The sequence below is a fragment of the Mixophyes fleayi genome, chromosome 4, assembly GCF_038048845.1.
Source record: "Mixophyes fleayi isolate aMixFle1 chromosome 4, aMixFle1.hap1, whole genome shotgun sequence".
In the NCBI taxonomy this organism is placed as follows: domain Eukaryota; kingdom Metazoa; phylum Chordata; class Amphibia; order Anura; family Limnodynastidae; genus Mixophyes; species Mixophyes fleayi.
The window spans coordinates 36,341,028-36,358,484 of record NC_134405.1 but is presented as its reverse complement, the minus strand read 5'-3'; the positions used below and the strand labels follow the sequence as shown (position 1 = coordinate 36,358,484).

General features: G+C 40.3%; 1 protein-coding gene across 1 annotated transcript in view; it reads right to left on the bottom strand.

Annotated features, from left to right (window-relative positions):
* LOC142150616 (uncharacterized) overlaps positions 1–15,313 on the bottom strand; it is a 42,139-nt gene extending 26,826 nt beyond the window's left edge. The window contains exon 1 of the mRNA XM_075205816.1: positions 14,500–15,313. Within this exon, the coding sequence (XP_075061917.1) occupies positions 14,500–15,313 (814 nt within the window). The remainder of the gene's footprint in view (positions 1–14,499) is intronic.
* Positions 15,314–17,457: the final 2,144 nt, after the last annotated feature.

The following is a 17,457-nucleotide window of genomic DNA, read 5'->3' as shown; positions in this document are numbered from 1 at the left end:
CATTCATCTACCTCGAGCAACCAGGATATAAATCCGCGGCCCCAAAGAGCTCCGCGAGGTGAATGGTCTACAGTACAAAAGTCCTCCACTCCTCGCAAGACCTAGTAATTTATATCCCTGACTGTCTTTTAGGGATCAGAAACTCCCCACCCAGGGAAGGTCAATCTGATCCGATCCAGGGCTATTGTAAGCCGTTCCTGACCGCCTAATGGCCATTTCTACCGAAGGACATTTGAGGAACTATACTTACCCGGAGACGAGCCCTCCGAAATGTCCATATGTTACCTAATTTCTCAATATATTGTTCACATGCCTGAGGTCTGGGGTTTCTGTTTGCCCTGCCTTGTTTTTTGCTTTCTCCGTATACAGGTGGATTTCCATACCCATGGCCTTCTAGGAGTTACAGCGGAATGCCGCTATGGACCCCCCTCGGAAAGGCTGCATCTCCCCCATGACCATCGGCAGGCATGTTTATCTGTTTTTTGGGGCCCATTTGGACTCGTTATGTAATTGTTTTTTGTTTAATTGTTGAAATTCTCTATACGCTCACAGTGGTTCAAATTGGCATTTGTAAGCATTCGTTTGTTATCTCTGTACCCTCTGGTTCGACAATGTTACATAGTTAATCCATATGTTTATATGTTTACATGATGTGGCCCCACCTTACTGATACAGCCCTCTCTGTCATCCCCTCCTCCCCCACACCCACACACATGGGCCCACTGGGTAGCAGATACCCACCTCCCGCCTCCCCCCCCCCCACACCCCTGTCAGCCATCTACCTTTCGCCCTCCCGATTGGTAAGCCCTAGCCACCTCCCCCATAGAGCTTGGCTGCTCTCAGCTGGTCCCCGGGTACCTAGAGTACCGTTCCTTCTGCCCCACCAGCATCCTGGACGGGTTCCCTGCACCACTCCCGTCCTCCTTTCCCCACTCTCCCACCACACCTACAATGTCTCCCCAACCACGGTCGTCTCTGGCATCTATCCCTTCAGCAAGTCAAAACTACAATTCACTACATATATTTTCACCTCCTGACTCTCCCACTTTGACTTTCTCATGACACTCCGTCTGATTTCTTTCAATGTTAACTCTCCCCAAAAAAGAGGCAAACTCTACGCTTCTTTACAGGCCCTTAAGGGCGACCTAGTATTCCTACAGGAGACCCATTTTATCAAACACTTGCACCCGGAACTTTAATCCAAGAGATTCCCCCTTTCTTATCATGCTTGTGACTCTGCCAAGAAGAGATGCGGGGTGGCAATCCTCTTCTCACGTAATCTTGTCTTTGATCTCGCAGACTCACACAGAGATAAAGAAGGTAGATACATTATCCTAGTAGGTAAATTGAACAACCTCCCGTGCACACTAGTGAATATCTATGCCCCAAACCAAGACCAGCACAAATTCTTTAGGCGCCTGGGAGCTAAACTCTCTCAGGTTCGCAAGGGAGAATTGATAGTGGGAGGAGACTTTAACGCGGTCCTCACCCCCCATTTGGATAGGTCTGCCCCTTCAACTGCTCCTTCCGACGGGAGGGACAGGAGGAACTCTAGGGCCTTGCAAGATTTCATGAAACTGCACAATCTGTACGATACTTGGAGAATCTCTGACCCCTTGGCCCGGGATTATTCTTTCTACTCCTCAGTCCATAACACCTATTCCCGAATCGATATGATCCTGCTCAGCCACGACCTGACCCTCAAACTCACTAATTCCACTATCCATTCAATTACATGGTCTGACCATGCCCCAATTTCGGCTGACCTCTCCTCCCTAGTATCTCGCTCCTCCACTTTCTCCTGGAGACTCAACGAGTCCCTTCTCCACGACAAAAATACAGTAGCTCATATTAAATCCCTAATATCCGAATATTTTGAAACAAATGAATCTCCTGATATCTCCCCCTCTACTCTCTGGAATGCTCATAAGGCGGTCATTAGAGGCCATCTAATGGCTTCGGCAGCAAATGCTAAGAGGGCTAGGGTGGCCGAGACCATGCGTCTCTCCACGACCCTCCACCAGTTGGAGGAACAACATAAATCTAACCCTGACTCTGCTTTATTTGAACAAATGGCCTCTGTGAGGGGTGAACTTAACCTACTTCTCTCCCACCGAGTGGCCAACAAGCTGAAATGGCTGAACCAGCGCTTTTACGAAAAAGGTGATAAGGCGGACAAGCTCTTGGCCACTCGGCTGCGGACCAAAGTCTCGGCCCGTAATCTAATGGCTATTAGGGATCCCTCCGGAACTCTGGTCTATGACCCAAAATTAATCCGCTCAGAATTCCAGAATTACTATTTAAAATTGTACAACCTCCCTCAACCCCCCAACACTTCGGCCCACCGGGAACAGTCAGAGCGTATAGATAAGTTCCTGGAGGACGCTCGCCTTCCGAAGCTTACTCCCCAGGCTGCAGACCGCCTTAGTGAACCCATCTCCTTGGAGGAGGTAGTGCAGGTTATTAAGGCTCAGAAAACAGGAAAGGCACCTGGTCCTGATGGGTTTTCAGCAGCCTACTATAAGAAATTCGCTGCTCTTCTGGCCCCTCAACTCTCCACTCTTTTTAACTCTATCCTAAAGGGCAAACCCTGGCCTAAAGAATCTCTGGAGGCTCGGATAACCCTGATCCACAAGGAAGGCAAAGAAGTCCATAATTGTGCTAGTTATCGCCCAATATCCCTCCTTAATAATGACTTGAAACTTTACGCTAAGATCCTGGCCAATCGCCTAAACACTGTACTCCCCGGGCTAGTTCACTATGATCAGGTGGGGTTTGTCCCTGGTAGGCAGGCCAGGGATAACACAAGGAGAACTATCGACCTCATTCATATAATTAACACTAGGAAAACTCCCTCCATCATTTTATCCTTGGATGCCGAAAAGGCCTTCGACAGGATCTCCTGGCAGTTCATGACTCATACCCTCAAGCATTTCGGTCTGTCTGGGGATTTCTTGTCGGGGGTCCAGGCCTTGTATTCTCACCCCTCTGCTAAGGTTATGGTCAATGGTTCTCCTTCTGATCCCGTCCCAATAAGTAATGGCACCCGCCAAGGATGCCCACTCTCCCCTTTAATTTTTGCCCTGGTCATTGAGCCTCTGGCAGCCACTATCCGAGCCTCCCCAGATATCAGAGGAGTGGAGACAGGGTCCCTGGAGAGTAAGCTCTCACTATTTGCTGACGATATACTCCTCACGCTCCAGCAACCAAGAATATCTCTGCCCAACCTGTTCTGCCTCCTCTCGAGATATGGCGACCTGTCCGGGTATAAAATCAACATAACAAAATCTGAAGCCCTATTTCTTAATGTGCCCTCACAGGACTGCTATGATCTCACCTCCCATTTTCACTTTAGATGGCAGAAGAAAAAATTTAAATACCTGGGAGTATATATAACCACCTCATATGAATCCCTGTATCAGGAGAACTATCCAGCCCTCTTCCACAAACTCAAATCAGACATTTTCTCCTGGCGAACCCTAATCATCTCGTGGCTGGGCAGGATCATTGCGGTTAAAATGACTGTTCTCCCTCAACTTCTTTACCTTTTCCAGACACTGCCTGTGAGAATACCCTTAACTGAAATTTACTCTATGCAACAACACCTTTCTAAATTTGTTTGGCGAGGCAGGTCTCCCAGGCTCCGATTGGCACTACTTAAAAAACCTAAGGGCTGTGGAGGCAGGGGCTTCCCCGACCTCAAGGCCTACTACTGGGCAGCTCAGCTTAGCTCAATAGCTTCCTCATTTGCTCCACCGGCATCTCATGCATGGGCAGACCTGGAGGCTGCCTACCTTTCCATACCCGACTTGTCAGGCCTTTGGGGAGTCCCTTCTGATATTCGGAAGGTCCTAACCAAACGTTTTCCAACTCTGGAATTTGCAGCTCGGATCTGGGAGACCTGCAAGGGTCATCTCGCTATCTTTCCTAACCCTCTGCACATTATACCCCTGTGGCATAACCCCACCTTCCCTCCGGGAAAGTCCCGATCTTTCTCTCGGCTATGGACTAGGGCAGGTTTCCGTTTTGCCGGGAGCCTTCTTGAGCGAGAAAGGCCCATATCCTATGACGCCCTCTGCTCCAGAGTCCCTAACTTTCACCCGCCGTTCTACCAATACCTGCAGGTTCGGCACTTCCTCCTGTCACTCCTGTCGGACAATTCACCTCACTCCCCCTCCCAATTTGAATCTCTCTGCCTCTCTTCCCCTCTGCGAAGGGGTATGATCTCGTCCTTGTATAGTCTACTACTAGGAAAACTGATTCCCTCCGGGAACGCACATGAGAGGGAGTGGGAGAGGGATCTGGGCCCTCCCCCGGAGGAGGACTGCTGGGAGACCATCAGGCTGAATGTGGCTTCTAGTTCCATCTCCACATTAATTAAGGAAAATGCGTACAAAGTCTACTACAGGTGGTATCTCACACCTGACAGGCTCGCAAATATGTACCAGTCAGCCTCTCCCGATTGCTGGAGAAATTGTGGCCATCGAGGCACCTTCGTGCATATTTGGTGGTCATGCCCGGTTATCTCCTCCTTCTGGGACAGGGTATCGAGACTTCTTTCCTCCCTCCTCCAATGCCCTATCAGAAAGGATCCATGGTCCTTCCTCCTCTGTTATCCTATACAAGACCTAGACACCCACTCCGCAAAACTTGCCTCGCATGTTCTGGCAGCCGCCAGATGTCTGATTGCTAAGTTCTGGAAGCAGGCGAACCCCCCCCCCCCCCCCCCCGCATCTCTTCTCTTAAATCTTATATATGGTTTATTGCCAACATGGAAAAAATCACGTCGCTGCTGCGAGACAAAGAAGACAAATTTCATCAAATCTGGGCCCCCTGGCTTTATGCCTAAGATCCCCGTAGCTTTCTCTTCCTCCAAATAGTTTCTCCCTTCACAACTCCAGATAACATTGACCCCTTTACTCCTTTAAAACACTCCCATGCAGATATGACAGCACCCCCTTCTGAAGGTGAACATGCTCTTCTCAAGTATATCCTATGATTCGACCATCTCCCCCCCCTTACCTACCCTACACCTCCTCCTCCTCCTCCAATGTCCATTCCCTCTCCCTCCCGCCCCTCACCCATTACCATTCTGTTATATTGCAATATACTTTACTGTTTTATGAGTGACATTGCTGGATATCTACTATGCTTTATGATTATTCCAATCAATATGCTTGTTGTCTAAAGTCTATGTCATTCATACTTTATTATACAATAAAAATTTTGAGTTAAAAAAAATAGGTTATAACAATTTGAATGATTTAGAAACATGTGAATATTGAAGAAGAGGTTCAGGAATTGATTATATGATATAGGGAAATAGTCCTAATTATTATATCTTCAATAGACACAAAAATATTAAATCAGATCAAATCAATTCTTCCTTTTGCCATTTTTATATATGGCACAATTCTTCTTTATAATATACCTTCTTGACTATCAATTGTAAAATATGTTGCAGTTTTTAGACTAATTAATGTTCAGTGCGGGGATTGAACATCTTAACACTACCAATAAACTTATATACATTTTATATTTTTATATTTCCCAGTATATGAGTGGACCTCTACATATAATAAACACCACTTTCCACTGCTTTGTATACATTAGTATGAAGATCAAAAAAGTAGCAGGGTAAGATCGTACTGGAGGATACACTGAGGTTGGTTGGGTCCTGGACTTATAAGGAAGTTGTAACAATCCTGACCAGGTTTTGTTACTTTCCCTGTCTGCTCTGTTTTTCTGTGCATCACATGACTCACCCTCAGGGCGTGGTCACTTTACCTGCTCTATTTAAACTCAGCACTGACATCTGCTCACTGTCAGTGCAACTTGTTGCTAGCCTGATTCCTTGGACTCCTGTGTATCCTGTGCCTTCCTGTGTATGAGTTTCAGTTCTCTACCTAGTGCTGGAGCACTTCTACTGGGATTTCCCTGCTGCAAGTATCATCTTGTGCATATTACCAAGACTTTGTTTTCTCTCTATTGTGCCTCTACTGATTCACAGCCTGCTGCAAGTCTGTTCATGTGCATATAACAAGACTGTTATTGTGTTTATCCTCAGTCTAATGGCCTGACCGAACGGACTAACCAAGAGCTCGAAAAATTCCTACGAATGTATGTGTCTGCTCACCAAGCGGATTGGCTGGAACTCCTCCCATGGGCTGAATTACAATCATTTCCATGAAGCTGTTGGTAATTCACCCTTTTTTGTCATGTATGGATGTCATCCCAGACCACCTACCTTTTCTCAAACTCCTATCTCCTCAGTTCCTGCAGTAAATTCCCTGCTACGCAAGTTTTCTCTCATTTGGACTCAAACCAAAAGTAATCTGGAGAATTCTGCTGCACGGGCCAAAAAAAATTTCAATAGAAAAAGGTGTCCTGCACCTCCACTTCTACCAGGGGATAAAGTCTGGTTATCCACAAAAAATATCTGTTTAAAAGTTCCTAGTATGAAACTAGCACCCAAGTCTATCGGTCCCTACCGAATCTCTGAGATAATTAATCCAGCAGCTTTCAGATTGGAACTTCCATCCTCACTACGGATTCCCAATGTGTTTCATGTCTCTCTGTTAAAACCTGTGGTACAAAATCAATTTTCAAGAGTCACAGCTTCTCCGCCTCCGGCTACTTCTCAAGATCAAACTGAATATGATATTAAACAACTATTGGACTCTCGTAGATCCAGAGGATCACTGCAATTCCTGGTCGATTGGAAAGGCTATGGACCTGAGGAACGTTCTTGGGTTAAAGCTTCAGACATTCATGCTCCTCGTTTACTCAAACAGTTTCGGAAAAGATTCCCTAAAAAAATATCGTAGGTGTCCGGAGTCCACCCCTAGGGAGGGGGGTACTGTAACAATCCTGACCAGGTTTTGTTACTTTCCCTGTCTGCTCTGTTTTTCTGTGCATCACATGACTCACCCTCAGGGCGTGGTCACTTTACCTGCTCTATTTAAACTCAGCACTGACATCTGCTCACTGTCAGTGCAACTTGTTGCTAGCCTGATTCCTTGGACTCCTGTGTATCCTGTGCCTTCCTGTGTATGAGTTTCAGTTATCTACCTAGTGCTGGAGCACTTCTACTGGGATTTCCCTGCTGCAAGTATCATCTTGTGCTTATTACCAAGACTTTGTTTTCTCTCTATTGTGCCTCTATTGATTCACAGCCTGCTGCAAGTCTGTTCATGTGCATATAACAAGACTGTTATTGTGTTTATCCTTGTTACGCTCCGCCGTGGCTATTGGACATCTGCATATTATCATCTGTGCTGTGAATAGACTGCTATTGTGTTTACCACCTTGTCACGCTCCGCCGTGGCTAATTGACATCTGCATATCATCATCTGCATAATTATATATTTATACATGTTTTTCATTGAAGTTTTGAAGAACTACATCGTGTCTTGCCTCCTTATTCTGAACCTAGTAGACTCAGCATCTGGTCGTTTACAGGCCTGCTCTGACTTTCAGACCTTGTAACTACCAGCACCGTAACAGTTTGCACTGACCCAAAAAAGGAAATGAACACCATGGACGATCCCACTACCAAGGACCTATTTCAACACCTAATAGGGAGAGTAGAAAAACAAGAGACCAATCAAGATCGTCTCATGCAGTTCTTACAGGATGTATCCTCTCGTCTTGATTCTTTTCAGGACACTCTGGCATCCTCCCATAAATCTAAGACATCTGCTGAGTCTTCTGCTAACACAACCACCATGTACCCACAAATTCCTAATCCTCCTATGTACGATGGGAACCCCAAGTCATGTAGAGGATTCCTGAATCAGTGCGCAATTCACTTCGATTTATTGCCCAGAAACTTTCCTACGGATAGGGCAAAAATTGTCTACATTTTGTCCCTTCTTTCTGGTCAAGCCCTGGCCTGGGCCTCACCCCTATGGGAGAAGAATGACCCCTTGCTGCAAAATTATACAGAATTTCGGACAACCTTCAAAAACATTTTTGATGAACCTGGTCGGCTTTCCAGTGCAGCTACAGGAATTCTTTGTTTACGACAAGGCTCTCATTCTGTGGGACAATATGCTATCTTATTTAGGACAATGGCCTCCGAGCTGCGCTGTAATGACGAAGCGCTGGTGACCACGTTCTGGCAAGGTCTATCTGATCAAATAAAAGACGTGTTGGCTTCCCAAGACCTCCCATCTTCCTTGGATGATCTGATCTCATTGTGTGTCAAAATAGATCTTCGATTCAAGGAGAGGGTTCAAGAAAAGGAACAGATTCGGTGTCCTAATCATCGCCCTGTTTTCCATAACTTAGGGACCGCTAAGCCCCCAAAAGAACCCATGCAAGTGGGTAGGTCCCGCCTATCTCCAAGTGAGAGAGAGAGAAGATTTAAAAATAATCTGTGCCTCTATTGTGGAGGGAAGTCCCATCACATCAGTAGTTGTCCTACGCATCCAGGAAAACGCTCAGACCAAACAGAACAAGTGGGAACCTCGTTAAGTCTGTTTGATTTTTCCCTCAACAGTTCTCATCACAAAGAGAACCTCTTGTTGTCTGTTATTCTGTTTTTTGGGGATCTCTCTATTCCGCTGGATGCTTTTCTGGATTCTGGTGCAGCCGGTAATTTTATTGCCGCCACTGTGGTTGAAAAATATGTTCATGTGCATATAACAAGACTGTTATTGTGTTTATCCTTGTCACGCTCCGCCGTGGCTATTGGACAGCTGCATATTATCATCTGTGCTGTGAATAGACTGCTATTGTGTTTACCACCTTGTCACGCTCCGCCATGGCTATTGGACACCTGCATATTATCATCTGTGCTGTGAATAGACTGCTATTGTGTTTACCACCTTGTCACACTCCGCCGTGGCTAATTGACATCTGCATATCATCATCTGCATATTTATATATATATATATGTTTTTCATTGAAGTTTTGAAGAACTACTTCGTGTCTTGCCTCCTTATTCTGAACCTAGTAGACTCAGCATCTGGTCGTGTACAGGCCTGCTCTGACTATCAGACCTTGTAACTACCAGCACCGTAACAGAAGTGGAGGGTTTTAGAGATTCAAAGTAAGTTTTTTTAAGGTGAATGAGAAAGGGGGTAAGTAATTAAATTAGAGGTTCCCATGGAGAAGGAACTGAGCACAAGTGGGCAAAATAGTTGATGCTGGGAGGAAGAGAGACAGATGAACTAATTACCAGAGAAGCTGAATGCTTGCAGATCCACGGCCAAGGGGTAAATGTATCAATCTGTGCATTCTGCAAATCAGCGATATTCAGCAACTTTTCGGTGGAATGTAAAATGACAATGTCTTTAAAGGCAAGTTTTGCCTGTAATGACATTGCCGTTTTAATTCAGCCCTGCAAAATCGCCAAATATTGGTGATTTACAGAATGCGCATAATATTGATACATTTACCCCCAGGATAGTTACAGCTTTGCTCAGCGAATTTTGACGGAACCTGTGCAAGTGTTCGATCTGCTCAGTAATATCACCTCACTGCTTACAGAGAACTATAAATACAGCTGCATTAGTGTGAGAAGCAGCGGTACGTTTTATGTGCTTCCGAAAGTACATAAAAATGAGAGAAGACCACCCGGCAGACCAATAGTTTCAGGTCTAGACAACCTAACGAAGAAAGCTGGTATATATGTTAACACTTATTTGAGAGAATTTATATTCTACTTGCCTTCATATGTATGAGACACCTTAGATATCCTTGGTAAAATACAACATATCACGGTAAATGAGAACACTTGGTTATGTACATGTGATGTGGAGGCTCTATACACTAGTATTGAGCATCAAAAAGATTTAGAATCTGCCAGACAATTTTTGGAGACCAAAGTGAGAAATGAACATAATAGCTTTGTTCTAAAACTATTAGAATTTGTGCTGACAAAGAACTTTTTTACATTTGATGACAAGTTCTTCTTACAGGTGAGGGGCACGGCGATGGGTACAACTTGTGCCCCAAGCGATGCCAATCTCTTCATTGTGTGGTGGGAAAAAGAGATAGTGTTCACCACCAAAAATGAGATGTACACACGGCATGTTGTTTTATTTTTAAGATTCATAAAAAGGAGATGAGGAGATTCTCATAAGATTTATTAACCATCTGAATGTCAATCAAATTAATCTTAAACTCACTTTTGATATCAATTCTGACAAGATAACCTTTTTAGACCTTACAATTTTTGTTACAGGTCAGAAAGAACTTTCTAGTGACATTTTTAGTAAGAAAAGAGCAACAGAATTCTCCACGCATCTAGCTCTGATCTCCCTTCTACAATTCGTAGTATCCCTAAAGGAGAATCTCTCTGTATGAGAAGAAACTGTGGTGATTTAGCTACTATTGACAAAAGAGCTAAGGAGTTACGTGAAAGACTCCTGAAAAGAGGGTATAGCTATAATTCAATCAAAAAAGCATATAGAGAAACTAGAACTATTAAAAGAGATTCTTTAATCTTTCCACAAAAACAACATAAATCAGAAAATACAATCATTAGATTTGTTAGTACCTTCAACAATCAGTGGCAGCAAATTCAATCTATCCTACAAAAACATAGTCACATCTTGAAATTAGATCCAGATCTGCAAGAGATAATGGGAAACAGAATACTTACCAGCTGGAGAAGATCGAAGAATCTACTTGACTTATTTGTACATAGTCATTTTCATCACAATTCAAAACAGATGACAATTAGAAAAACAATAACTGGATTTTACCCTTGTGGGAAATGTAAAGCCTGCAAGTATACGAAGAAGACCCACCAATTTGTGGACAAATTTACTAATCGCCACACCATTAAAAGCTTTATTAATTGTGACACAAAAGGTGTCATATAATGTTTTACCTGTCCTTGTGAGTTAAGCTATATCGGGATGACTAGCAGACCATTTAAACATCGACTGCTAGAACATGAAGGCAACATTTGTAATGACGAGCAAGATGCCAAGAGAATGAAAACTTGAACTTCTGTAGCCAGACATTTTTTAAAGGCACATAACAACAACCCAAAATACTTAGTAGCTTATCGAATGGAAAAATTAAATCTTGGAACTAGAGGTGGCGATATTAAACAGACGTTGTTGAAGCATGAAGCTAAAATGATCTTCTTAATGGGGACAATTTATCCTAAGGGATTAAATGACAACAATAATTTTACAGCTTTACTCTGATTGATGGAGTGATATAATAAGATCTAATGGGATTATCATACTGACCCTCATTGTATTTCATTTGTTAATACTGATACATTTGGGTGGAACCACAGCCATAATAAATTATGCAAGGGATTATTATACAGGATTTTTATTTGACTTTAACTGCCAATATTAATATATTGGGGTGGAACTATAGTTACATAATGAGTTATATATATTAAGATACAATAAACTCTTACTGATTTAGTTACAATTATATATAATCTACACTTTTTAGTGTCTTATAGGGAGACATATATAAGAGTATACTTAATTTAGATTAATGTAATTGTTAAAATAAGAAAAATGTCATTATTATTATTATAATATAGTTTTTGTCACTTAATATCACAAAAAACTAATATAAAGAACAAAAAAATGAAAAGTAATAAATTAAATAATATAAATAAAAACTAAAAATGTAAAAAATGTAAAAAAAATAAAATAATAACATATATAATAAAAATTGTAATTAATAATAAATAAAAATGAATAATTAAAAATTTAAAAAAATTAAATATAAAAAATATTCAAAAATATTAACAATTATTGCACAAATTAATGAATATGTTATAACAAAATAACACACTATTAATATTAGTCACATCATCACTTACCTCACTTTGGATATAACAATCCCTTATTATAGTTTAATTTAGATACTTTAATCTCTAATCTTCAACACGTTTTGGCATCATAGCACTTTATTTTCTTTTTTATTTTAATTTGATTCATAAATTCATTATGGTACATATCTGAATTCTATATCACCAAAAACAATATATAGATCTAACTCACCGATCTTTAGTGATCGTGATTAATTATGGCTTACTTGATTATGTATGATTAAGATCTGCTAGACCTGGTAGCAACTATAGTAAATCCCGTATTATTAAGCCATATTATTAAGTTTATTTATTATTCCCTTCCTTATTATCGGCAATGCAATGCATTTGGACCAATAGAAATCCGAATGGGAGGAGTTCGGATTATAACCATCAGAGATTGGCTGTATATTATGCCAATCACTTTGATAACACTCTTTCTGATAGGTGGAGACACCCTCACGTCATGAGGTTAGCTCCACACTGACAGTATTTATTAACTGTCAGAACAGTCTCTCGGCTTGCCTTGAATAAGCACACAGCGAAACGCGCGTCGTTGTATCGCTGGGTGCACTAGATTATACTTGACCTTAGGGGAAAGAAGAAACGAGGAATTGCTCCAGCAAAACCAGAGATATTCTGGAGCTTTTTGTAGGCAGATAGTTAGCCGCCGCTGTATAATTGAAAGCTGTTTGAGAGTATAATTTATAATACTGGTGTCACTACCACTACATAACTGGAAGCTGATTGAGAGTATAACAAACAATACTGGCACTACCACTACATATCTAACAAATGAGACTATCTTTTACCTGATGTGGTATATGGATCTAAGGTGAATGGGAGCTAATTGAGAGACTAGCGAGTAATATTAATGTTACTGCTATATATAATCACGAGACCATCCACATCAGATGTGTAATATAGAAACTATGACTCGCTCCAACAAATCCTAGTTCGTGTAGAGCCTCTCTAGGTAGATAGCAAATCATCTCCGTGTATTACTAGAGCTGTTCAAGAGAATAGTGAGTACAACTGGTGTCATTATCATATATGCATTCAATGAGATTATTCACAGCCAATGTATTTGGAGATATGAAATGTGGGTATTACTCTAACTCTATTATATATTATACTCCCCATTAAATTAAGGCAAGTTACCTGGTGCACCCAGTCACTTTTAATTACACACAGTGATTTTATTGAAGATATACTTTTATATATCGCTGATTTAATCTAAACAATAAAAGTTACGTTTTAAAAGTTAATATCCTTTAATATTGAGACCCAATGTGCACCTATTTATTTCCTTTCAACTTTGTTGAAGATTGTACATGGCAAGGAGAGGACCTGGGAGGAGTGAGGGTGTTCCGCACACAGTACAGAGTAAGCATACAGTGCACATTGTTTTGCAGAGACGATATTTCATTTTGCGGTTCAAGATGGCTATCGGCACACCCTCGCTGTTGTTTGCTGTGTGGAAGGTGCACGATCATTTCCAGTCTCCATAAGGACCTGAGTTTTGCACCAGCTCAGAGCTGGAAGAGATTACGTCTCATCCTATACATTAAATTGGATACATTTAAAACCTCCATATTGAACTCCAAACAATGTAATAAAAAGGTTGACAGACAAATAATCGTCACATGGAATTTTCAAAAAATCCTTTATTTCTAAGGCACCAGAACAAGTTTGACAACCAGCAAAATAAAATAATATGTATGTGAGCAATTAAATTGTATACGTACAGGCAGCAAACTTACACAATTATACCCTGTAAAATAACATAAAGAAAACACTTGAAAAGAGGGCCTTTTGTGGGTGTCAGCAGCATAGAGATGGTAATGGAGGCCAAAGGTGCTGATACCATCACAGAGGGAAATAGTATAGAGGGAGAAGAGCAGGGGGGCAAGAACAGATCCATGGGGGATTCTGATAGGTAGTGGGAGAGGTGGGAAAATAGAGACAGAAATAGAGACCCAAAATTATTGGTTGGTGAAATAGAAGTTGAACCATATAAGGGCAGTTTCACGGAAGCTGATGAAGAGAAGAGTTTGCTGGAGGAGAGGGTGGTCAATGGTGTCTAGTTGTGCAGAGGTCTAGAAAGATAAGCAGGATGAAAAAACACTTAGATGTGACATTAGTGAAGGTGGCTTCATTGGAGTGGAGGGGATAAAAACCATATTGAAGAGGATCAAAAAAGGGATTGGGAGCAAATGAAGATAGAGATATGGTTGTAGCCCCTATTACCAGTCCCTCTCATGATTATTTAATCGGTTTGCAGAGTGAATCGAATGCACTTTGTAAATTACCTCCACTGTATGTAAGTGACATGGACACTTTAAATGTGCTAATGTTTAAAATAAGAACATAATAAAAAACATTCAACTTCATTAGTATCTTAATAAACCACATGACACCTTGGGACTTCTTTGTCATTGTTGGTTGGTATACAGTTGCTCTCAATTACAGGGAGACCATCCCAGGGAAAAAATTCCTCTCTCATTGTTAGACGTTCCAGTCCAAAAAATATTTAATTTTACATACAACATTTGCCACATCCAGTAAATGAAAATTGATTCTCTCCTTTGTGAATATTATAATGATTAAACAAGTTAACTTGTCTATGAAATACATGCTCTATTCGGAAACAAGTAACTTCCTTGTGTGACTTCTCTGGTGCGTAAGAAGTGTTATCTTTTGTTTAAAACATTTGTTACATTCAGAGCACATAAATGGTTTCTCTCCTGTGTGGCTTCTCTGATGACTAACAAGGTGTGAATCAGTGTTAAAACACTTGCTACATTTAGAACATGAATAGGGCTTCTCTCCGGTGTGAATCATGTGGTGTCTAACAAGGTTTGATTTCTGGTTAAAACATTTGTTACATTCAGAGCATGAAAATGGTTTTTCTCCTGTGTGAATCCTCTGGTGCATGATTAAATGTGAATTAGTACGAAAATGTTTGTTACATTCAGAGCATAAATATGGTTTTTCTCCTGTGTGAAACCTCTGATGTAGGATTAAGTTTGAATTGGACCCAAAACATTTACTACATTCGGAGCATGAAAATGACTTCTCTCCAGTGTGAAGCCTCTGGTGACTAATAAGTTGTGATTTCTCTTTAAAACATTTGTTACACTCAGAGCATGAATATGGTTTTTCTCCAGTGTGAGTCCTCTGGTGTCTAATAAGGTGTGACTTCCGTTTAAAACATTTACTACATTCAGAACATGAAAATGGGGTTTCTCCTGTGTGGATCCTCTGATGTTCAACAAGAAGTGACTTGGAAGTAAAACACTTGTTACATTCAGAACAACTAAACATTTTTTCTCCTGTGTGACTTCTCTGGTGTATGATTAATTTTAAATTGGTACTAAAACATTTACTACATTCAGAACATGAAAATGGCATCTCGCCTGTGTGAATCCGCAGGTGTATAATCAGCTGTGACTTCCATCTAAACATTTTATCACACTCAGAGCATTGATATGGTCTCTCTCCTGTGAGACTCATTGTGTGTTTAATGAGTAACAAGCTATAGAAGGCTGATTCTATTCAGAAAATTAAAATAGCTTGTGTGAATCCTCAAGTTTTATAAGAGTTGACTCCTGTAGTCGATCTGACTTGTGGGTGACTCAGATATTCAGTATAGAATGTTGATCTATGGGTGTCCTGTTCTGTTGCTAGAGGGAATCCTGCTCATCAATCCACCTGTTAAAAAAAATATATATATTTTATACCAAAATCATACGAATGTAATATTTTCCCCTTGTTTGTAAGCTGTTGAGAATGGATTGTACATAATTAAGAAATTTTGATTTTTTTTATCTTGGAGTACATTCTGATTTAAGACATATATATAGTAAAAAGGAAAGATCAAAACAAAAAGGCACCTAGTAGTGCAGTAATTTCCAAATCAAAACTGACAACATCCCAAAGTATGCTAAAAACACAATGTGAATCAGCCTCACACCAATGTGCACAACATGAATCAGGTTTATCTGATTATCTCTGGAGAGATTCTAAAGCTCCTTCCTGGTATGGACTCCAGATCAAATATTATACATTCAAATAGAAAAGGAATACAAATAGTGTAATATGTTCTGGATAACTGTAATCATGAGATAGAAGTGATACACACACAATGGAAAAAACAAATCCTGTGTATCAGATTTATAAAAGATTAAATGGGGAATCACTCAATGAATCATTGTTTCCCCTATTTGATATTTAAATGAACATGAAAGTTTTAGTGCTGAATTAGTTTACCAAAGTGCTCGTGAAAATATCCTCTATAATCCCATAGTACTAATAGTGAATATATCAATATATATTATACATTTGATACCACAGCACTAATAGCGATATCTTGTGTATGGATCAGTACATTCTAATGCATAATATAGTTACCTTATTCTATAGATTTCTCCTTCAGTCTCTTTTCCTCATGCTCATTCTTACTGTTCCATCCTTCCAGCTCTCCAGTCACCAACTAACTAACACCAGCCTGATACAGCCTATTTATAGTCATTCCTCCCCATCTCTCTTCAATAGTTCCCGGGATGACCAAAGCTTATTCTCACACTAATTGTCTTCAGTTGACATTTAAATTAGTCTCTCATAAATTAAATTATTTCACCAGAGCAGCTTCAGTTTCTCATGTAAACCTCCTTGACATGTAAATGAGGTATAAACATTCTTAAGGTCACTTACAACAAAAGAGAATTGTAATTAGATCTTGGCTGGTGGTAACATCTTCCTTTCTAATTAGATCACAGCAGTCTCTGACATCCTGTTATGTCAACAAATGAACTTTTTGTTTAAGATTCTCCTATTTTCTATGCAGAGAGAGCCATAATCTTCTCTTTTGTTCAGATTTAGCTATTTTGAGGTGATTACTGACTCCACACAAATGAGAAACACATCTCGTGGAGTCAATAATGTTTTAGAAACATAAGAAGTAATATTATTGCAAAGTATATTAATATATAAGAATACTGGGGAATAAGGATATAGGACAGAAATTTACTAAAAAGTCACTCAGGTGTTTACCTCCCTGAAATACTTGTGACAGCAGCCAATTTATTGGTTAGAGGGAGACCAGTGTCAGTATCTAATCTCTGAACATTTGCAACGAGTGCTGCCAAGATTGGAAGAAGTATCAATCATGTTCTATATATTTTATACATTAATCCTGTACTGGCTGAACTGAATAAACAAAGAATCATACATGCATTTATGTATTTGACAATGACGGAATACGTTAAAATAAATATGGCCATATTTTGGTTGAACGAATAACCTATAACAATAGGTTATAATAGGTTATAATCTGAATGATTTAGAAACATGTGAATATTGTATAAGAGTTTCAGGAATTGATTATATGATATAGGGAAATAGTCCTAATTATTATATCTTCAATAGACACAAAAAATAATAAATCATATCAAATCAATTCTTCCCTTCGGCATTTTTATATGATTCACTATTCTTCTTTATGATACACCTTCTTGACTATCAATTGTAAAATATTTTGCAGTTTTAATTAATATTCAGTTGGGGGATTGAACATTTTAACATTACCAAAAAAGTTATATAAGTTTATATTTTTATATTTGCCTGTATAAGAGTGGGCCCCTACATATAATAAACAT